This window comes from Triticum dicoccoides, chromosome 6A (genome assembly GCF_002162155.2).
Source record: "Triticum dicoccoides isolate Atlit2015 ecotype Zavitan chromosome 6A, WEW_v2.0, whole genome shotgun sequence".
Lineage (NCBI taxonomy): Eukaryota > Viridiplantae > Streptophyta > Magnoliopsida > Poales > Poaceae > Triticum > Triticum dicoccoides.
In genome coordinates, this window is record NC_041390.1 from 469,674,449 (window position 1) to 469,696,703 (window position 22,255).

A 22,255-nucleotide genomic window follows, 5' to 3' on the forward strand; every position below is an offset into this window, starting at 1 on the left:
CTTTGTGGTTAGAAACAAATACAGAAAGATGATGCTAGGGGAAGTCAAATCTGCACATTGGCATCATCCACCTAGTTCCTCCAGGAGTGCACTCTCCAAATGTTGATGAATACAAGCAATGTTAGCATATGCAAAAGAATGCGGGCAACAATAATGATTTTAATTTAAGTTAAATCAGAGCTCCCAGTAAGCAAGAACAATAATTAGTACCTGACTTGAAGTACAGTTTGGAAAGTAACAATACTGGCGGCTCTCCTGATAGAGCAATAGGCTTAATTATTGTGATTGGCACTCGGAAAATGGGTCCACGCCATGGTGCTCTGCAATCCATGCCATAAACTTCATAGTAGTGAAGGCCACTACTGATATTAACAGGATTGACGACAATGCTGCAAAAAGGCAAAGCAAACCAAATGAAAGCAGGACACTTGACAAAATGAACAGGGCATGTAATTGAGCAAATTATTTACTACTGCATGTCTAACTTAAAGGCCTTTAATTTCATCTGCCATTGTGTGCTATGATACTAACCAACCTACACATTCCTTTGGTTGAAAAGCCTTTATAAGTTATAATGTGCCGCTGGTTTTTAGTGATGTTTGTATAAATATAAGAGAATATCCGGCATCAGGAATCATGTTTGTATGACACATATATGCATAAGCATTACCTATAACGAGACGAACTATAGTGCAGTTCAGTTAAACGCGCATGTCCTTATAAACCGAAGTATCAACAATTATAGGAAGACCAAGTACAAGTTGATATCAAAAATTATTGCTCTTGAGAAGGAGAATGAGGGAAATAACATCTAGTTGAACAGAAAGAAGGTACCAACTTGAAACTGCGCCCATTATTTGTCAACAATATATACTCAGGAATATTAATAACAGAGCTATCAGTGGAATGCAGCTGCAGGCACTCCTCAAATGGAACCAATTGCTCCAAATTACTCGCATCGTCGTGAAATTTTGGGTTAAGTTGAACAGTCCACTGTAAAGCAGAGGATATAACATATAGTTAATTGTAATGTTTAAAACAAATGAAAACATCTAGTACAGATAAAAATTTCGTGCTCCACCAGACAGAAAAACGTGTAAAACATTTTTTAATCTTACTGATCATAAACAAGTCATACACGCCTACTAAGCTACTACCTCCGTCTCAAAATTTAAGACGTTTTTGTAGGCTAAACTAACCTACAAAAACGTCTTATATTTTGAGACAGGTAGTACTAAATAAGTAAAAGAACCATCTTACAGTGGTCAAATACAATGCTACAAAACCAACTCTCTTTGGGGAGAGGGAAATATAAGCATGCCAGGATAACCCAAACAAGTTATCAGGAACTGACCTCACTCGTTTGTTGACATGAATTACTCCCACGTAGATATATTCCTCTTAGTTTTGGAACTGCAGATAATGCATTTGAGTTAAGTAATCAAATATAATGTATGAACTCAACATCAATTAGTGTGAATCACAGGTAGTACATCATACCCGCTCCCCAATTGTTTTGCCTGATCTACTATAAACTGCTATTCTAGAGTAGAACAGCGTCCCAAAATCAATAGAAAATACCAAATTACCAATAAAATATTGCCCAGTAGAAGTTGTAACTGTGACTAATCCCTCTGTTCACTACATTTCAAGGCCTTGGGGGTCTCAGTTTCAAATTGTTCATCCATTAAGAAAATCGAGTGTAGTAGTTGTAGTGTTTCCACTCATATATACAATATCAATAAGCACGAGACAATGAGATAATTTTGATCCAAGCCAACCAAAATCTTTAACTCCCTTTCTTAGTTATCCACCCAATCGAGTGCAGAAATGTTATACCCTCCTCTAACCACTGTTATGAGAATTGTTTTTCTTTCATCCTTACAGATTTGCTTTTGACGTGATATTTATTTCATCAAAAAGGTAGCTCATGGCTTTGCTCTCGAGATGAGAATGTTATCACTTATCAGAAATTCTCTAATACTACATTTTAGTTTTATATGACATTTTAAGGATGATGGGCGTATGCAGATTAAAAATTGTGTACGCACAGTTGCATGTTTTTAATTATAATTTTCTTCGACAGCAGAAACATTTCAAGGTAAATAAACATGTAAAAAAATGTACTTGTACATGCCAAAAAATTGATTTCTTTTTTCATGTTTCAATTATGTTAGATGAACATGACTTGTCTCTGCTTAAAATGCTTCAGAAGAACTTTTCTGAAGAAAACAGAATGAAAAAAAATGCTTCAGAAGAAGTTGAGTGGCTGTAGCGTTCAGTAGAGGTCATTCTTCATTCTTATTAATTTCTGTTGGAACTCATAAGTTTATCCAGAAGAAGATTTATCATGGGAAAATATGATACATACTTGACTGATTGAGATTCTGTAAGAAACAAGTGGCAACTTCTTAGCTTGCCGCGCATATTCATAAGCCCTGAGAAAACAGCAATGGTATGCATGATGATTGGACTCAAAATCAATAGCATTAGATTAAGAAAAATGTATCCCTCTAGAGCATAACAGAGAGAAGAAAAATTGTGCTAACCTATCAACTTGCAAAAGCCCATGTCCTGTTGTCAGTTTCTCCTCAGGTGCATCACTTATAGATGAAGCTGTATTCTCGATTGCCTTCCTCACAGTATAAGGGCTTACTGGAATGCCTTCAGCCTAAAATATACACCTCATTAAAGTAACTGAATACATGTTTCATACTCCCTCCGTCCCAAAATAAGTGACTCCTTTGTACTAAGTTAGTACAAAGTTGAGTCACTTATTTTCAATGTTTTAAATAGCGGGCTATGGTATATAGCGGCAGCCCTTAAAAACAGCTATAGCGAGGCTATAGCGGCAAATTGTACATGAAATCAAATAGCGGCAACATGCTCAAACAGCTATAGCGCAGCTATAGCCTATAGCTGGCTATTTAAAACTATGCTTATTTTGGGACGGATGGAGTACTTCACATTGCATTAACGGAAAAGATGTTGGCCAGACAAACCTTCATGGCACTAACAAGGAGAGCAACCCCACCACAGGCAGAAGGAGATGACATGGAAGTACCATTCATGAGCATGCGAGACTGAAGGGTCCATGTTGGCACAGGGGCCACTGCTCCACCAGGTGCGCTAATGGAGACACCAAGATCCCCATCAGCTGTGGGACCTCGACTAGACCTTAAAAATCCAAAAGGTTCAATTAGCAATAAAAAAATTATTGTTTGGGAACTAGAGGACGACAAGCATTCCCGGGCTAGCGCTGTCCAGTTGTTCACCGTACGTTAGAGGACTAGACCCAAGTTGACCTCGGATGATGCCATTGTTAGAGAACTATATTGTATAACGCAATAAAAGAATTACCAACTGATCACATACCATGTGTACTCCATCCCCTCCGACGGAGGTTGTACGACACAGTGAGCTCCAGCAGCCATAGCTGGTGAGACATAGGCACCAATACCAATAATGCTTGAACTAGTCCCGCCAGGTGCACCAACAGTGTTTAAAGCCGGACCGTTGTTTCCAGCACTACTAATAAATATAATATGATGCTTGTCGACAACCTGTGAAATAACAGAGCACCAGCTAAATTGCTATAAAACATTCTAAGAAAGAAAGAAGACTAGAATGTCCAAGAATGAATATGGATAAGAAATAATAACACACAAAAGGAGTTCACCTCATTGACAATATCAATGAATCTTCCATAGTCAGGAAGAAGAGCAGGCTCACCGTAGCTCATATTAATCAGATCGCATTTGTGCTGAATATACAAGAATTCAAGGAAGCAGGTCAATAAAAAAAGCTGAGACGTAAGGGAAAAAATTATTGTTATTTCGCAAACATTAAGCACTTCATCAGGAGGTGTTTAAGGAGTTGTAAATATAACAGAGGCAAATACACTGTTATTTACTCTGATAAATGATGCACCAAAGGGAGTATTATCACCTCTACTGCAGCTATCAAGGCCCTAACCAAGCCTGTCCCTGTCTCCATTGATCCTAAGCGGGTATCTCCTATTCTACAAGAAATCAATTGTGCCCCTGGTGCAACTCCATTCAGCAAAGGTTCCTGTTTAAAAACATTTCAATAAACTGGTGCTTGTATAATTGTGGTTTAAATGAAAAGCCAAAAGTTAAGGAACATACTTCAGGATGAAAAGCAGCTGCAATGCCGGCAACATGGGTAGCATGCGGAGAGCAGTCAGTTACTATGCTGACAAGGTTCCCATCATCATACACATTTGCTACAAAAGAGCAAGCATCTAATTTGCTAAAAATCCCAAACTTTCGCTCAATCCTGCAGATAATTTTGTATATATCAGAAACACAATATATGGACGATAACCTTCTAGTTTACAATGGTAATACGGATAGATTGTACTCCCTCCGTCCCACAATGTAAGACGTTTTTGCAAGCTAAACTAGCTTGCAAAAACGTCTTACATTATGGGACGGAGGAAGTATAAGATAAGATATGGGAACAACATACTACTTCAACTACAAGTGAAAACATGTCTGGTATGTCATGTTTACAAAATTTGTAATAAAACATCCCAAATTGAATCACTGGCTTCTCGTTACTAGATTTACAAATCATATATACATTTGGAGAGAACCTAAAATGGCATAGCTTCTCCAGCCAGAAGAAGTGGTGCAGCAGTAATTGTATACAACAGTAGGTATCTACCACCATGAAGATGGTGGGCTGCAGATAGGGACTTGATGTAACAGAATCATCTACAGAAGTACTTATGATGATGATTTTGTATCACATAAATCACATATTAGTAGAGTATAAATGTTGGTGAAACGTGTCCTAATAAATACGCCTTATATTTTTGGGATGGAAGACGTATTTCACAGTTATAACAACAACAAAGCCTTTAGTCCCAAACAAGTTGGGGTAGGCTGGAGCTGAAACCCATAAGATCTCACAACCAACTCATGGTTCTGGCGCACCCCTGTCCATGGCTAGTTCTTTGGTGATATTCCAGTCCTTCAGATCTCTCTTTATGGACTCCTCCCATGTCAAGTTTGGTCTACCCCGACCTCTCTTGACGTTCTCAGCACGCTTTAGCTGTCCGCTATGCACTGGAGCTTCTGGAGGCCAGCGTTAAATATGCCCAAACCATCTCAGACGATGTTGGACACAAGCTTCTCTTCAATCGGTGCTCCCCAACTCTACCTCATCATCATTCCAAACCCAATCCTTCCTTGTTTGGCCAGTTGGCCACACATCCATCTCAACAAGCGCATCTCTGCTACACCTAACTGTTGAACATATCGCCTTTTAGTCAGCCAACACTCAGAGCCATACAACATTGCCGGTTGAATCGCCGTCCTATAGAACCTGCCTTTTAGCTTTTGTGGCACTCTCTTGTCACAGAATGCCAGACGCTTGGCACCACTTACTTGAACAGCAAGTAATAATCAAAAAGGATAGACTCAATCTCTATCTCTTGCTTATCTAAATAATTAACCTTTCTATTCACATAATATTCCATATTCATTTGAATATTCCATAACCTTATATTTGCTCACATGATCAAAAATAAAGTGAATTCTCTGATGAAGACCTTAAATGAGCACTTTCAGCACCTGAAGTATTCATGTGGACAAAGCACATCAAACAGGACCCTAGAAAACAAAATGTCTTTCGAGGACAAGAAGGAGCAACGAACTGTGTGTGCAAGAGATTACATCGTCTACTTTACAACATCAACACCACAAGATCGACCATACCTGTAGTTTGTCAACGGAACAAAATCTGCTAGTTTTCCACTATCTTTCTTATCCTCAAGTCCCTGAGTATCAACTGCAACCCTCCACACATCACCATCATGCCATACAACAACATCAATCACAGGTCCCCTGTCATCATAACCCTGCAGAAACAGAAATAAGACATGTACATAGCTGAAATCAGCTAAAATTTCGGGGAAGTATGATCGCTTTCTTACATCTGCTTGTTTCCTCAGGCAATCAAGTCTGTTTTGCAGGTCTTCTTGAGCCTTTTTCAGTTTAGCATCATCAGGCTTACTATGCTTCTGCAATCATTTTCGGTGGAGGTGAGCCACTCATTTAAATAGATGTTTACAGAATATCATAAAAAGCAGTGTGCAAGGCCAGCAGTATCACTCTTAGCTGGAATATAGACTCAATATTAGCAGTACATATGCAAAATCACTTCATTAATGGCTTTCTGTATCTCCTAGCTGAACCACTTTATTTGACTGCCACATCACATACTCACAATGCTTGACAATAGCTATCGCGCAAAGTGTAATCTACAAGGAGTACATATACTCCCTCCGTCCGAAAATACTTGTCATCAAAATGGACAAAAAGAGATGTATCTAGAACTAAAATACATCTAGATACATCTCCTTTTATCCATTTTGATGACAAGTATTTCCGGACGGAGGGAGTAATAAAAAGAAAAACGGCACGCAAAGGAGAATCAAAATTGTAAACCAAATGAATCTATATGCAACAAAAGAAGTCACTTCAACCTTTTCAAACTCGTTCAGCTGGTTCAGAGCTCTGGATATCGCTTCTTGGTTTTCTTCATCCCATTTCTTTTTTCTTTCTTTCTGAAGTCATATTTAATAGATTTTCATTAAAATATTGATATTGAGTGTGATATAAAACCTTCAGAATGCAGGCATTAAATATTGTATTTACCTTCAATCGAGATATAAGTGTGTCCGTGAAGAGTTCATATACTAGTTTGCAGCCAACACGCCACTCTTGAGAAGGGTTCTTCCATGAGGGATTTACAGACAAACGAGCGCCTGAGTGTAAACAGGGCTTAGCATATCAGGGCATCAGGACAGAAAATTGCCTTTCAGAATATGGATATTCTTCAAGGCATGGAGCGCTACAGGTCGCAACTATTGAAAAGACAATATAATTGGTATATGGTACCTCAGATACCAATAGAATCATAATCAAGTACATGCTAAAGTTGAACAGCATTAACAAAAAAAAGTTGCAGTGACTACGACAAGGGGAAAAAACGAGTTTGGTTTTAACAAATTTTGCTAATTCACATAAATAAATGTTTAGCTTCAAATTGTATCCCATTAAATGAGTAATATAAACAAAACAAACCCTCAGGGCATGACCAACCTGAAGCACCAACTATAGCACCGTCAGCATCAGCTTTCACCACTTTGGACGTGTCAACATCACCACTACCCGTGCTACATTTAAGAGCATACTCGTTGGCAAATACATCATTCAAGAGAAATTGGCAACTGAAAATAAATAAACAAATAGTGCAGTTTCCAAATTCTGGAAGAGTCTAAGTACCAATCAATAACATCAAGGATCTTGGGCTTCCCGTCAGAAGTTTTCTGCAACCCAGCTGCAGCCGGATCAACTCCAGAATCTATCAGACATACAAGTCACATCAGCGCAAAACAAGTAGGACAATGAAATCCTATGAAATACACATAATAATTGCATGCCAGAGTTAGATCCACCACAGATCGTCCGAGACTCGAGCTATACCCATGTAACCTGCCTGAGCTCCTCCCCAAATGAAGAGACCTTCCAACCACCATGTACGCGAGTTGTTAACTTGTAATAGCCTCATACTGGTGAGCTTTAGAGCATGTTATCTCCTCCTTACATAGATGACTACTCGCAGGAGCATTTATTTTTTGTCAAAAGAAACTGGTCGTGTTTCGTTAGCAACAAGAAGTGCTATGCCATGTGCTGCAACATGACAACATCTAAGTCTATGTTAAGTTAGGATCATGCAAACCGGGTAAGTGCTGCCTGCCGCAGTAGTCAGAATCATACAACAAGCAAGTGAAGTCACACCCAATAAGCTGCAAATAGGATTACAAAAACAGCAGATCACCTCCCATATAAGTCAATTAACCATTTCATTAATCTCCCACATCCTACAGGCATTGCATACGTGGGCCTAAACTGCAGGGACTGAGCCCCCAGTGATGAATCAGAAAATCCTCTGAACAGCTCAGTGGAGCCACCTACTTGAACACTACAAACTGGGCAGAGCGATGACCCAAAACACCTCGTGAGCTACACTCTCCAGCTGACGACACGCCATACCAGAACTCAGACGCGGTTTGACCTCTGCCGGATCAAAGTATCGACTAGGGATCCAACCGAATTGCCAATTCAGACCGCATCGGCAAAATCCATTCTCCAGCCAAAAGCTGAGGTCAACTACAGTCAACCCTCACCTCAGTGCAACGATGTGAGGTAGTATCGACTAGCCGGAGCAGGAGTTGGGGGCAACTGGAAGGCAACTCACCGAAGATGGCGATGAGCGAGCCGCGGCCGTCGTACTCGGGGTGCGCGGCGAGGAAGCGGTCAACGCCGGTCTCCTTCTTCGGCATGAGCGACTCGAGGAAGGAGGGCTCGGTGAGGCGGAACCCGCCGGCTGCGGCGGCGGCGGTCGTCTCCTCGGCGGGCGGCGGCGTCGTCGGCGCGGAGGAGGAAGACGGCATCGCGGTGGGCGCGACGCCTGCGCTGGGGCCCGGGCCCCGGGTCGGACCAGCCGCGACGGAGGGGTGGGCGTTGGCGTGGAGCGGTGCGGGGGTGGAGGAACAGGCGGAGACTCTGAGGAGGGGCCGCGGGTGGGCGACGGGTTTATGTAGCGCGGCTGCGGCTGCGGTCGCGCTGCCTGCGCAGCTCCCGAGCCACATTAAGGTGAAGGCTGGCTTCCTTTACACTTTTTCCAACTGATTTTGGAGTTTGTTTATTTTTGAGTGGATTCCGAATGTTCAGCTCGATTGCCGGATCTGCGTGGAAAGCATGGCTGATGCTGATGATGATGATGGGGAGACGCGTGAGTGGAATTGAAAATGGCGGAACTGCTGTACCAGAGCTGAGCGGCAACGGAGACTGTGCCAAGCGCCCGCCGGAAGCCGCGAGCGTGGTGGGCGTAGGCTGGCGGCCGGTGGTTGGCTAGGGGCAGTCTGGCTGGTGCTGAGTAGATAATTTGGCTGATATATGGAATATCCAAAAAGAGATGTGGGAGATATTTGTGGCCTTGGAAGGATGATTTATCTGTCAAACTGAACATTAGAGTGTTGAGAAATTGTGTCTCTTCCTCCTCCTCTTCTTCTTCCTCCTCAAATATGCCATTGCTATATGTACATAGTTTATGCGCAAAATAGACGTGTGTTTTTTCCAAGTTCACAGAGACTTCGCCTGCAGCAAAGCCGCGCGGACAAAACAAACTACAGAAAAGTTTCCCACGAACGCACCATTGGTAACACAGAGGCACGAACAACATGTACTCCCTCCGTTCCAAAATAGATGACCCAACTTCGTACTAACTTTGTACTAAAGTTAGTATAAAGTTGAATCATCTATTTTGGAACAGAGGGAGTATGCATCACAACCACAACAAAAACACATATAGAGGGGATATCTCTGCAGCAGAAGAAACACATTCCACGAAATCCATTACATGACATACACAACTACGAGATTGGACTGCACAGCCTTTATTACAACATTATACTGAAGCTTCAGGTGATGCACCAATGCATCTAGTTGACGCAGCAACAAGGCTTAAGAACTCGCGAGCAGCTTCTTGATGTCCTTCTGCAAAGATCCAAGGAGTAAGCGCCACAAGATCAGGAAAGGAAGTTTGGTCATCAAATGGAGCACATATTGCACTGTCGGGACTTACCTCGATGCTGAGGGGGGAGGTGGTTGGCGCGTAGCGATCCACAACACGCCCCTCCTTGTCCACCAAGAACTTGGAGAAGTTCCACTTGATGTTGTCTCCGAAGAGACTGCCTTTGCTGGACTTCAGAAACTTGTAGACAGGTGCAACATTGTCACCATTGACATCAACCTGACAAATGGTGGAAGTTAAGTTAGTTCAACTAGCTGCTTGCCTCTCCGATAGATAACTGTAGTATGTGAAGAAAAATCAAGCGACAAAACTAGGATAGTTGCTATTTTTAGAAAGAAAGGAAAGTCAGTTGCTACAACTGAAGTCCGACTATCTGATAACCAACAGCGATTTATCTGATAACCAACAGCGATTTATATCACACAGGCCTCATACAAAATAGAGAACACATGTTGGACAGGTTTCGTCAATAAAATGATAATGACTGTTCATGGAAGCAAGTCATAGTGTACACTGTACACTGAGGCAATCGTTTCTTTCAGCTTGAAACAGAAACGCAAAAAAAAAAGGGAAGGAAGGAAGGAAAATATTAAGCACACATTTTACCTTGTCAAAAATTGGATACTCGGCCTTGAAGCGAGTGCAAGCAAACTGAACAATTTCCTCGTTAGTGCCAGGCTCCTGCCCACCAAACTGGTTGCATGGGAAAGCAAGGATCTCAAAACCTGCGGTCATATCAAATTGTTATATAGATCATAACTGAAAATCAAGGACTAATCCATGTGCAGATAGATCATACCCTGGTCCTTGTACTTCTCATACAACTGAGCGAGTTCCGTGTAGTTGGAATTGGTCAAGCCACTGCAGTAGTTATAGGCAACAATTATCTTTGTTAATTTAACAAAATGGTCATCCTTTCAGCACTTACATCTCTCGATACATGGCGAGTTAAATAAAACTGGAACACGAGTCAGAGTCAATGTCATAACATCGCAAATCCTGATCCTAATGAACCGCAAACTAGTGCGATGACTGGATATTTAGCAGAGCAACATTTTAAACTTTGAGTTGTATCATATACACACTATATTCAACTTTGCAGATGGCAATACAAACTTGACAGCTTAATGCATACCAATAATACATAAATTGTTTATTTTCATTCTGTAGCCTCATAATAATAAATGTAAAGTCATCTTTCATTACTACAATAAACGAGAGGGACTAGACGAGATGAGCATACCATTCACCTTAAAATCTTAAGAAGCGCTCTTGAATAGAAATACACCACAACATGAATAAGAGAATTACACGACCATTTTCTAAACAATTTCACAAGACATGGAAAAATTGAAAATAAAAGATAAAGAGCAGATGTGAAGGAGCGGTAATAGTTCATACCACTGGGATGCAACATTGACAATGAGGAGAACCTTCCCCTTGTAGGTGCTCAGGTCGACATCTTTTCCACTTGCATCCTGCAGGCACACAAAATGAAGCGTTCCTTTTAGTACTGTCAAAATTGGCGCAGAAAAACAGAGTCAACTAAACTATTGGTTAAGAACACAAGAGTGAAGTGACAGCGGGATTGCAAGCGCAATTGCAGACACGGAAAATTGGCAGGGGCTTGGGTGCAAAATTCGGATTGAGATAACGGAAAGGGCAGGGCGTGATATGAGGCAGGCAAACCTTGACGGTGAAGTCGTGGATGGAGGAGGCAGAGGAGGCGGCGGCGGCCATGCTGCTGAACAGCGAGAATCTGGCGCCGACCGAGCGGAGCAGCGGCGACGAGGCGGCGGCGAAGGCGGGGCCGCGGAGCGGCGGCTGCGCGAAGGGGATGGCGAGGCGCGGGCGGCTGCACGGCAGCAGCGCGGAGGAAGAGCAGACGACGGCGCTCCTCAGCAGGCGGAGGCGGTGGACGAGCGGGGCGGGGCGAGAAGGCATCGGGGACCGGAGACCGGACTTTATAGCGGAAATCGAGGGTGTGTGGCCGCGTTGGGGAGAGCAGAGGATGCCTACTTCGACTTTGCGTTCCGGAGTGCCCTGTGACGGAAGTGACGTGCTCCTCGACGTTTGTCCTGGATGAGGCTCGCCTCTGGCCACGTTCGGCGTCGGGGGTCCGCCACGTGTGAAGGGGATCCGGGACCGGGCGACGCTCGGGGCGCTGCCGCCCGATCGGCATTTGACGGCTGGCGATCACGGTGCGTCTCACGGCCTCGGAACCCCAGGCCGGGACGCGTTGCTTGGCTGGCATGGCATCAGCGCTTAGCTCTGCCGGGAGATTGTTTGTCAAGAAAAAGAGAAAAACCCTGCCGGCAGATACGCGGCGGGTAGCCGCAAACCGCTCCACGCGGAACCTTCGATGCCGCCGTAGTGCGGGTCGAGAGCATGTCGCCGTCTGAGGCAAACACGGTGAACTGGAAAGAGCATAAACCCGGGCATCTTTGGCATCTTCTTGTCTAGGAGCATCCTTCATCTCTGCGCAGAATACTATGGACCGTTCCCCATTGCGGTGCATCGGCGGAACGGTTCGGCCGGTCACATTTAACACGTCAGTTTATCTTTTTACCAACCGTCAGATCAACCTTTTTTGCATCGCTTTCTTTTGCTAAAAAAATCGCATCCAACTTTTTGCCCTGGACACCCACCGGACACCGCCATGGACGCTTTGAGGCCTGTCTTGAAGCATCACCAGCTCGTCGTCGGTCGCCGTACTGCCATGCCGTCGGCTACAGCTTTTTTCTCACACTCATTGAAGCTTTTTCACAAAACGGTTGAAGCTTTTTTGGGCGACGGTTTCAGCTTTTGCGGTTGCATGGTGTGGCTGGTCCTCAAAATTCATCGCCTTCGATTGAAGCTTCCTAGGATGCTGGTTGTAGCAACAAAAAAAATTATGTTTGCATCTCCCTCCACGCCATTCACAGCCGCCTTTTTCTCTCTCTTTGAATGGTTCCAGCAAAAAAGATTGATCCAGCAAAAATTCAGAAAATGGGGAGTAGCAAAACACAAAAGACGGTGGTAGCAAAAATCAAACACCATTGTAGCAAAACTTGGAGTGGTTCCAGCAAAAATAAGATGGATCCAGCAAAAAAGTGAAAAACGGGTTGGTAGCAAAAACTAAGACGATTGTAGCAAAAATCAAGGACCATGGTAACAAAAAGTTTGAGTGATTCCAGCAAAAAAGATGGATCTAGTTAAGCAAAAAGAAATCAAAAGATAGACTACCAACGATGGTAGCAAAAAACAAAACAATGGTAGCAAAATTTTGGACTGGTTGCAGCAAAAAAATCACTCAAAAAACCTGGATCCTAGCAAAAATTGTGGATCCTGGTTGCAGCAAATCCAGGCGCCAGTGGTAGCTTTTTCGGTGCCGGTTGCAGCAAAATCGCATCACCGGTGGCCACCACCTCCAGCCTCACCTGTTGCAAAACGTCCAACCTCGTCAAGGGGGAGGACAAGGAGATGGACGGCCATGGCTTCCCCGGGTTACATCAGCCCCTGATTACTCCTCGCATCAGCAAAGGGTGGAGTGGACGAGCAGAGCCCCGTCTCGACTAGATCTAGATGCAAGAAAGGGAGGCGGGGAGCAGAGGTGATTTCTCATGCGATCTGATTTGAGTGCTCGTGCTGTTGGTAGGGGATGAGGAGCGGTGGCAGAGGTAGGGGATGAGATAGCAGTAGGATGAGTGGACGGGGAAAGTGATAAAAGCGTCGAGAGGGGTCGAGAGGGATGGGGAGCGGTGGTGGGCCAGGAGGCTGCGGTAGCGACGTGGCGAGTGGGCTGCAGGCGTCCTTTGATCTGGTGGAATCGTGCGACTTGTGCTGGACCGGCCGAGTGTTTGGCCGGTCTGCCGATCATAAACATTTCCCTTGTGGGCACGGGTTCTCGATTATGTTAGATCCCCTATCTTTGTTTTTTCATATTTTCTAGAGCAATACATGACTGGGACTTGGATCATCGAACGATTCCTCGATGAAGGTTGTCCTCACAAACAGACATATCGGGTCAAATGTGTTGGGTTTCGTAGTAATTTCAAAAAATTTCCTACGCACACGCAAGATCATGTGATGCATAGCAACGAGAGGGGAGAGTGTTGTCTACATACCCTTGTAGACCGTAAGCGGAAGCGTTAGCACAACGCGGTTGATGTAGTCGTACGTCTTCACGGCCCGACCGATCAAGCACCGAAACTACGGCACCTCCGAGTTCTAGCACACGTTCAGCTCGATGACGTCCCTCGAACTCCGATCCAGCCGAGTGTCGAGGGAGAGTTCCGTCAGCACGACGGCGTGGTGACGATCTTGATATTCTACCGTCGCAGGGCTTCGCCTAAGCACCGCTACGATATTATCGAGGTGGACTATGGTGGAGGGGGGCACCGCACACGGCTAAGAGATCCAAGGGATCAATTGTTGTGTCTTTGGTGCTAGCCCTGCCCCTCTATTTATATGTTGAGCCCCGGGATCGAAACTTGGAGCAAAAGCCTCCTCAAAGTCGGTTTTTCCCGAAAGGCAAGAGTCCCACTCGGACTCCAGGACCAAACGCCACAATCCTTGGCGTCTGGCCCAGACGCCATGGGCCTCGGCGTCTGGCCTAGGGCCAGACGCCAGGGTCTCCGGCGTTTGGCCCCCTGGACTCCGCAAAACTCCTTTTGCACCGATCTAAAGCCTCATGGGCTTGACCCCTTGGCCTAACCATATCATCCAATATATGAATCTTTACGTCTCGACCATTTCGAGACTCCTCGTCATGTCCCCAATCTCATCCGGGACTCCGAACTCCTTCGGTACATCAAAACATGTAAACTCATAATATAACTGTCATCGTAACCTTAAGCGTGCGGACCCTACGGGTTCGAGAACAATGTAGACATGACCGAGACACGTCTCCGGTCAATAACCAATAGCGGGACCTGGATGCCCATATTGGCTCCTACATATTCTACGAAGATCTTTATCGGTCAGACCGCATAACAACATACGTTGTTCCCTTTGTCATCGGTATGTTACTTGCCCGAGATTCGATCGTCGGTATCCAATACCTAGTTCAATCTCGCTACCGGCAAGTCTCTTTACTCGTTCCGTAATACATCATCTCACAACTAACATATTAGTTGTAATGCTTGCAAGGCTTATGTGATGTGTATTACCGAGAGGGCCCAGAGATACCTCTCTGACAATCGGAGTGACAAATCCTAATCTCGAAATACGCCAACCCAACATCGACCATTGGAGACACCTGTAGTACTCCTTTATAATCACCCAGTTACGTTGTGACGTTTGGTAGTACCCAAAGTGTTCCTCCGGTAAACGGGAGTTGCATAATCTCATAGTCATAGGAACATGTATAAGTCATGAAGAAAGCAATAGCAACATACTAAACGATCGGGTGCTAAGCTAATGGAATGGGTCATGTCAATCAGATCATTCTACTAATGATGTGACCTCGTTAATCAAATAACAACTCATTGTTCATGGTTAGGAAACATAACCATCTTTGATTAGCGAGCTAGTCAAGTAGAGGCATACTAGTGACACTTTGTTTGTCTATGTATTCACACATGTATTATGTTTCCGGTAAATACAATTCTAGCATGAATAATAAACATTTATCATGATTATAAGGAAATAAATAATAACTTTATTATTGCCTCTAGGGCATATTTCCTTCAGTCTCCCACTTGCACTAGAGTCAATAATCTAGTTCACATCGTCATGTGATTTAACACCAATATTCATATCTGTATATGATTAACACCCATAGTTCACATCATCATGTGACCAACACCCAAAGGGTTTACTAGAGTCAATAATCTAGTTCACATCGCTATGTGATTAACATCCAAAGAGTACTAAGGTGTGATCATGTTTTGCTCGTGAGAGAAGCTTAGTCAACGGGTCTGTCACATTCAGAGCCGTATGTATTTTGCAAATATTCTATGTCTACAATGCTCTGTACGGAGCTACTCTAGCTAATTGCTCCCACTTTCAATATGTATCCAGATTGAGTCTTAGAGTCATCTGGATTAGTGTAAAAGTTTGCACTGATGTAACTTTTACAACAAACTCTTTTATCACCTCCATAATCGAGAAACATCTTCTTAGTCCTTACTAAGGATATTCTTGACCAATGTCCAGTGATCTACTCCTAGATCACTATTGTACTCCCTTGCCAAATACAGAGCAAGGTATACAATAGGTCTGGTACAAAGCATAGCATACTTTATAGAACCTATGACTGAGGCATAGGGAATGACTTTTCATTCTCTTTCTATTTTCTGCTGTGGTCGGGATTTGAGTCTTACTCAATTTCATACCTTTGCAACACAGGCAAGAACTCTTTCTTTAACTGTTCCATTTTGAACTATTTCAAAATCTTGCCAAGGTATGTACTCATTGAAAATCTTATCAAGCGTCTTGATCTATCTCAATAGATCTTGATGCTCAATATATAAGTAGCTTTTTACTGAGGTCTTTTCTTTTTAAAAAACTCCTTTAAAACACTCCTTTATGCTTTGCAGAAAAAATTCTACATCATTTCTGATCAACAATATGTCACTCACATATACTAATCAGAAAGGCTGTAGTGCTCCCACTCACTTTATTGTAAATACAGGCTTCATCGTAAGTCCATATAAAACTATATGCTTTGATCAACTTATCAAAGCGTATATTCCAACTCCGAGATGCTTGCACCAGTCCATAGATGGATCGCTGGAGCTTGCACATTTTGTTAGCACCTTTAGGATTGACAAAACCTTCTGGTTGCATCATATACAACTCTTCTTTAATAAATCCATTAAGGAATGCAGTTTTGACATCCATTTGCCAGATTTCATAAAATGTGGCAATTGCTAACATGATTCAGATAGACTTAAGCATCGATACGAGTGAGAAAACCTCATCGTATTCAACACCTTGAACTTGTTGAAAAACTTTTGCAACAAGTCGAGCTTGGTAGATAGTAGCACTACTATCAGTGTCCGTCTTCCTCTTGAAGATCCATTTATTTAACATGGCTTTGCTGATCATCGAGCAAGTCAATCAAAGTCCATACTTTGTTGTCATACATGGATCATATCTCAGATTTTATGGCCTCAAGCCATCTCGCGGAATCTGGGCTCATCATCGCTTCCTCATAGTTCGTAGGTTCATCATGGTCTAGTAACATGATTTCCAGAACATGATTACTACACCACTCTGGTGCAGATCTTACTCTGGAAGACCTACGAGGTTCTGTAGTAACTTGATCTGAAGTTTTATGATCAATATCATTAGCTTCCTCACTAATTGGTGTATTTGTCACAGGAACTGATTTCTGTGATGAACTACTTTCCAATAAGGGAGCAGGTACAGTTACCTCATCAAGTTCTACTTTCCTCCCACTCACTTCTTTCGAGAGAAACTCCTTCTCCAGAAAGGATCCATTTTTAGCAACGAATATCTTGCCTCCGGATCTGTGATAGAAGGTGTACCCAACAATTTCCTTTGGGTATTCTATGAAGACGCACTTCTCCGATTTGGGTTCGAGCTTATCAGGATGAAACTTTTTCACATAAGCATCGCAGCCCCAAACTTTAAGAAACGACAACTTGGGTTTCTTGCTAAACCACAGTTCATATAGTGTCGTCTCAACGGATTTAGATGGTGCCCTTTTAACGTGAATGCAGCTGTCTCTAATGCATAACCCCAAAGCGACAATGGTAAATCAATAAGAGACATCATAGATCGCACCATATCCAATAAAGCGCGGTTACGATGTTCGGACACACCATAACATTGTGGTGTTCCAGGTGGCGTGAGCTATGAAACTATTCCACATTGTTTTAATTGAAGACCAAACTCGTAACTCAAATATTTGTCTCCGTGATCAGATCGCAGAAACTTTATTTTTCTTGTTACGATGATTTTTCCACTTCACTCTGAAATTCTTTGAACCTTTCAATTATTTTAGACTTATGTTTCATCAAGTAGATATCCCCATATCTGCTCAAATCATCTTGTGAAGGTCAGAAAATAATGATACCTGCTGTAAGCCTTTCATCGGACCACATACATCGGTATGTATGATTTCCAACAAATCTGTTGCTTGCTTCATTGTTCCGGAGAACGGCGTTTTAGTCATCTTGCCCATAAGGCATGGTTCGCAAGCATCAAGTGATTCATAATCAAGTGATTCCAAAATCCCATCAGCATGGAGTTTCTTCATGCGCTTTACACCAATATGACCTAAACGGCAGTGCCATAAATAAGTTGCACTATCATTATTAACTTTACATCTTTTGGTTTCAATATTATGAATATGTGTATCACTAAGATCGAGATCCAATGAACTATTTTCATTGGGTGTGTAACCATATAAAGTTTTATTCATGTAAACAGAACAACAATTTATTCTTTTACTTAAATGAATAACCGTATTACAATAAACATGATCAAATCATATTCATGCTCACCAAATAACACTTATTTAGTTTCAACACTAATCCCGAAATTATAGGGAGTGTGCGATGATGATCATATCAATCTTGGAACCACTTCCAACACACATCGTCACTTCACCCTTAACTAGTCTCTGTTTATTCCGCAACTCCCGTTTCGAGTTACTAATCTTAGCAACTGAACTAGTATCAAATACTTAGGGTTTGCTATAAACACTAGTAAAGTACACATCAATAACATGTATATCAAATATACTTATGTTCACTTTGCCATCCTTCTTATCCGCCAATCACTTGGGGTTATTCCGTTTCCGGTGACCAGTCCCTTTGCAGTAGAAGCACTTAGTCTCAGGCTTAGGACCAGACTTGGGCTTCTTCACTTGAGCAGCAACTTGCTTGCCGTTCTTTCTTGAAGTTCCCCTTCTTCCCTTTGCCCTTTTCTTGAAACTAGTGGTCTTATCAACCATCAACACTTGATGTTTTTCTTGATTTCTACCTTCATTGATTTCATCATCACGAAGAGCTTGGGAGTTGTTTCCGTTATCCCTTGCATATTATAGTTCATCACGAAGTTCTACTAACTTGGTGATGGTGACTAGAGAATTCTGTCAATCACTATCTTATCTGGAAGATTAACTCCCACTTGATTCAAGCGATTGTAGTACCCAGACAATCTGAGCACATGCTCACTAGTTGAGCGATTCTCCTCCATCTTTTAGCTATAGAACTTGTTGGAGACTTCATATCTCACAACTCGGGTATTTGCTTGAAATATTAACTTCAACTCCTGGAACATCTCATATGGTCCATGACGTTCAAAACGTCTTTGAAGTCCCGATTCTAAGCCGTTAAGCATGGTGCACTTAAACTATCAAGTAGTCATCATATTGAGCTGCTCATAACGTTTGCATCTACTCCTGCAATAGGTCTGTCACCTAGCGGTGCATCAAGGACATAATTCTTCTGTGCAGCAATGAGGATAATCCTCAGATCACGGATCCAATCCGCATCATTGCTACTAACATCTTTCAACACAATTTTCTCTAGGAACATATCAAAATAAACACAGGGAAGCAACAACGCGAGCTATTGATCTATAATTTGCAAAATACTACCAGGACTAAGTTCATGATAAATTTAAGTTCAATTAATCATATTACTTAAGAACTCCCACTTAGACAGACATCCCTCTAATCCTCTAAGTGATCACGTGATCCAAATCAACTAAACCATGTCCGATCATCACGTGAGATGGAGTAGTTTCAATGGTGAACATCACTATGTTGATCATATCTACTATATGATTCACGCTCGACCTTTCGGTCTCCGTGTTCCGAGGCCATATCTGTATATGCTAGGCTCGTCAAGTATAACCTGAGTATTCTGCGTGCGCAACTGTTTTGCACCCGTTGTATTTGAACGTAGAGCCTATCACACCCGATCATCACGTGGTGTCTCAGCACGAAGAACTTTCGCAATGGTGCATACTCAGGGAGAACACTTCTTGATAATTTAGTGAGAGATCATCTTATAATGCTACCGTCAATCAAAGCAAGATAAGATGCATAAAAAGATAAACATCACATGCAATCAATATAAGTGATATGATATGGCCATCATCATCTTGTGCTTGTGATCTCCATCTCCGAAGCACCGTCATGATCACCATCGTCACCGGCGCGACACCTTGATCTCCATCGTAGCATCGTTGTCGTCTCGCCAATCTTATGCTTCCACGACTATCGCTACCGCTTAGTGATAAAGTAAAGCATTACATCGCGATTGCATTGCATACAATAAAGCGACAACCATATGGCTCCTGCCAGTTGCCGATAACTTGGTTACAAAAACATGATCATCTCATACAATAAAATTCAGCATCATGCCTTGACCATATCACATCACAACATGCCCTGCAAAAACAAGTTAGACGTCCTCTACTTTGTTGTTGCATGTTTTACGTGGCTGCTACGGGCTTAAGTAAGAACCAATCTCACCTACGCATCAAAACCACAACGATAGTTTGTCAAATAGACTCCGTTTTAACCTTCGCAAGGACCGGGCGTAGCCACACTCGGTTCAACTAAAGTTGGAGAGACAGATGCCCGCAAGCCATCTATGTGCAAAGCACGTCGAGGGAACCGGTCTCGCGTAAGCGTACGCGTAAGGTTGGTCCAGGTCGTCTCGTCCAACAATACCGCCGAACCAAAGTATGACATGCTGGTAGGCAGTATGACTTGTATCGTCCACAACTCACTTGTGTTCTACTCGTGCATATAACATCAACATAAATAACCTAGGCTCGGATGCCACTGTTGGGTTTCGTAGTAATTTCAAAAAATTTCCTACGCACACGCAAGATCATGTGATGCATAGCAACGAGAGGGGAGAGTGTTGTCTACATACCCTTGTAGACCGTAAGCGGAAGCGTTAGCACAACGCGGTTGATGTAGTCGTACGTCTTCACGGCCCGACCGATCAAGCACCGAAACTACGGCACCTCCGAGTTCTAGCACACGTTCAGCTCGATGACGTCCCTCGAACTCCGATCCAGCCGAGTGTCGAGGGAGAGTTCCGTCAGCACGACGGCGTGGTGACGATCTTGATGTTCTACCGTCGCAGGGCTTCGCCTAAGCACCGCTACGATATTATCGAGGTGGACTATGGTGGAGGGGGGCACCGCACACGGCTAAGAGATCCAAGGGATCAATTGTTGTCTCTTTGGTGCTAGCCCTGCCCCTCTATTTATATGTTGAGCCCCGGGGTCGAAACTTGGAGCAAAAGCCTCCTCAAAGTCGGTTTTTCCCGAAAGGCAAGAGTCCCACTCGGACTCCAGGACCAAATGCCACAATCCTTGGCGTCTGGCCCAGACGCCATGGGCCTCGGCGTCTGGCCCAGGGCCAGACGCCAGGGTCTCCGGCGTTTGGCCCCCTGGACTCCGCAAAACTCCTTTTGCACCGATCTAAAGCCTCATGGGCTTGACCCCTTGGCCTAACCATATCATCCAATATATGAATCTTTACGTCTCGACCATTTCGAGACTCCTCGTCATGTCCCCAATCTCATCCGGGACTCCGAACTCCTTCGGTACATCAAAACATGTAAACTCATAATATAACTGTCATCGTAACCTTAAGCGTGCGGACCCTACGGGTTCGAGAACAATGTAGACATGACCGAGACACGTCTCCGGTCAATAACCAATAGCGGGACCTGGATGCCCATATTGGCTCCTACATATTCTACGAAGATCTTTATCGGTCAGACCGCATAACAACATACTTGTTCCCTTTGTCATCGGTATGTTACTTGCCCGAGATTCGATCGTCGGTATCCAATACCTAGTTCAATCTCGTTACTGGCAAGTCTCTTTACTTGTTCCGTAATACATCATCTCACAACTAACATATTAGTTGTAATGCTTGCAAGGCTTATGTGATGTGTATTACCGAGAGGGCCCAGAGATACCTCTCCGACAATCGGAGTGACAAATCCTAATCTCGAAATACGCCAACCCAACATCGACCATTGGAGACACCTGTAGTACTCCTTTATAATCACCCAGTTACGTTGTGACGTTTGGTAGTACCCAAAGTGTTCCTCCGGTAAACGGGAGTTGCATAATCTCATAGTCATAGGAACATGTATAAGTCATGAAGAAAGCAATAGCAACATACTAAACGATCGGGTGCTAAGCTAATGGAATGGGTCATGTCAATCAGATCATTCTACTAATGATGTGACCTCGTTAATCAAATAACAACTCATTGTTCATGGTTAGGAAACATAACCATCTTTGATTAGCGAGCTAGTCAAGTAGAGGCATACTAGTGACACTTTGTTTGTCTATGTATTCACACATGTATTATGTTTCCGGTAAATACAATTCTAGCATGAATAATAAACATTTATCATGATTATAAGGAAATAAATAATAACTTTATTGTTGCCTCTAGGGCATATTTCCTTCAAAATGGCGTGTGTCCCGTTTGCCATCAAGGAGCGGAAGTTGTTAGGCGTCTCTTATACCTGTGCGTCCATGCTAATCGTCGGAGCCCTCCCCTCCACGACCGGCGCTCCGCTCCCTCATCGTCCCCTCGGTGGTTGGGTTGGAGTTCGGCCCTCTGGTCCAGGGCCCTGATGCGCCACCGCCCAGGCAGGCCGCCCTCGCCAGTCGCGACTGG

The 22,255-nt window shown here is 43.4% G+C and overlaps 2 protein-coding genes across 2 annotated transcripts in view; both read right to left on the reverse strand.

The window, feature by feature from the left end:
- Window positions 1–8,859, reverse strand: part of LOC119317342 (tripeptidyl-peptidase 2-like) — a 25,513-nt gene extending 16,654 nt beyond the window's left edge. The window contains exons 1-18 of the mRNA XM_037591779.1: window positions 8,293–8,859; window positions 7,317–7,395; window positions 7,134–7,207; window positions 6,687–6,796; window positions 6,515–6,595; window positions 5,963–6,049; window positions 5,745–5,887; window positions 4,149–4,299; window positions 3,949–4,071; window positions 3,680–3,763; window positions 3,376–3,563; window positions 3,003–3,177; window positions 2,550–2,671; window positions 2,368–2,438; window positions 2,189–2,197; window positions 1,355–1,413; window positions 839–993; window positions 211–389 (exon numbers count right to left, since the gene is read on the reverse strand). Of these exons, the coding sequence (XP_037447676.1) occupies window positions 211–389; window positions 839–993; window positions 1,355–1,413; window positions 2,189–2,197; window positions 2,368–2,438; window positions 2,550–2,671; window positions 3,003–3,177; window positions 3,376–3,563; window positions 3,680–3,763; window positions 3,949–4,071; window positions 4,149–4,299; window positions 5,745–5,887; window positions 5,963–6,049; window positions 6,515–6,595; window positions 6,687–6,796; window positions 7,134–7,207; window positions 7,317–7,395; window positions 8,293–8,686 (2,284 nt within the window). The 5' untranslated portion in view covers window positions 8,687–8,859. The remainder of the gene's footprint in view (window positions 1–210; window positions 390–838; window positions 994–1,354; window positions 1,414–2,188; window positions 2,198–2,367; window positions 2,439–2,549; window positions 2,672–3,002; window positions 3,178–3,375; window positions 3,564–3,679; window positions 3,764–3,948; window positions 4,072–4,148; window positions 4,300–5,744; window positions 5,888–5,962; window positions 6,050–6,514; window positions 6,596–6,686; window positions 6,797–7,133; window positions 7,208–7,316; window positions 7,396–8,292) is intronic.
- Window positions 8,860–9,377: 518 nt separating this feature from the next.
- LOC119317341 (probable phospholipid hydroperoxide glutathione peroxidase) lies at window positions 9,378–11,668 on the reverse strand. The gene is made up of 6 exons (XM_037591778.1): window positions 11,320–11,668; window positions 11,032–11,108; window positions 10,430–10,491; window positions 10,237–10,355; window positions 9,682–9,849; window positions 9,378–9,593 (listed from the first exon to the last, which is right to left on the reverse strand). The coding sequence occupies exons 1-6, from the start codon at window positions 11,572–11,574 to the stop codon at window positions 9,561–9,563; spliced, it is 714 nt and encodes a 237-aa protein (XP_037447675.1). The 5' UTR covers window positions 11,575–11,668; the 3' UTR covers window positions 9,378–9,560.
- Window positions 11,669–22,255: the final 10,587 nt, after the last annotated feature.

Coding starts and splice junctions, on each gene's coding strand:
- LOC119317341 (XM_037591778.1), bottom strand. CDS start 11,574: ATGCCTTCTCGCCCCGCCCCGCTCGTCCACCGCCTCCGCCTGCTGAGG. Junction 11,109..11,319: donor TCCACGACTTCACCGTCAAG/GTTTGCCTGCCT, acceptor GTGTGCCTGCAG/GATGCAAGTGGAAAAGATGT. Junction 9,594..9,681: donor CCTCCCCCCTCAGCATCGAG/GTAAGTCCCGAC, acceptor GGATCTTTGCAG/AAGGACATCAAGAAGCTGCT.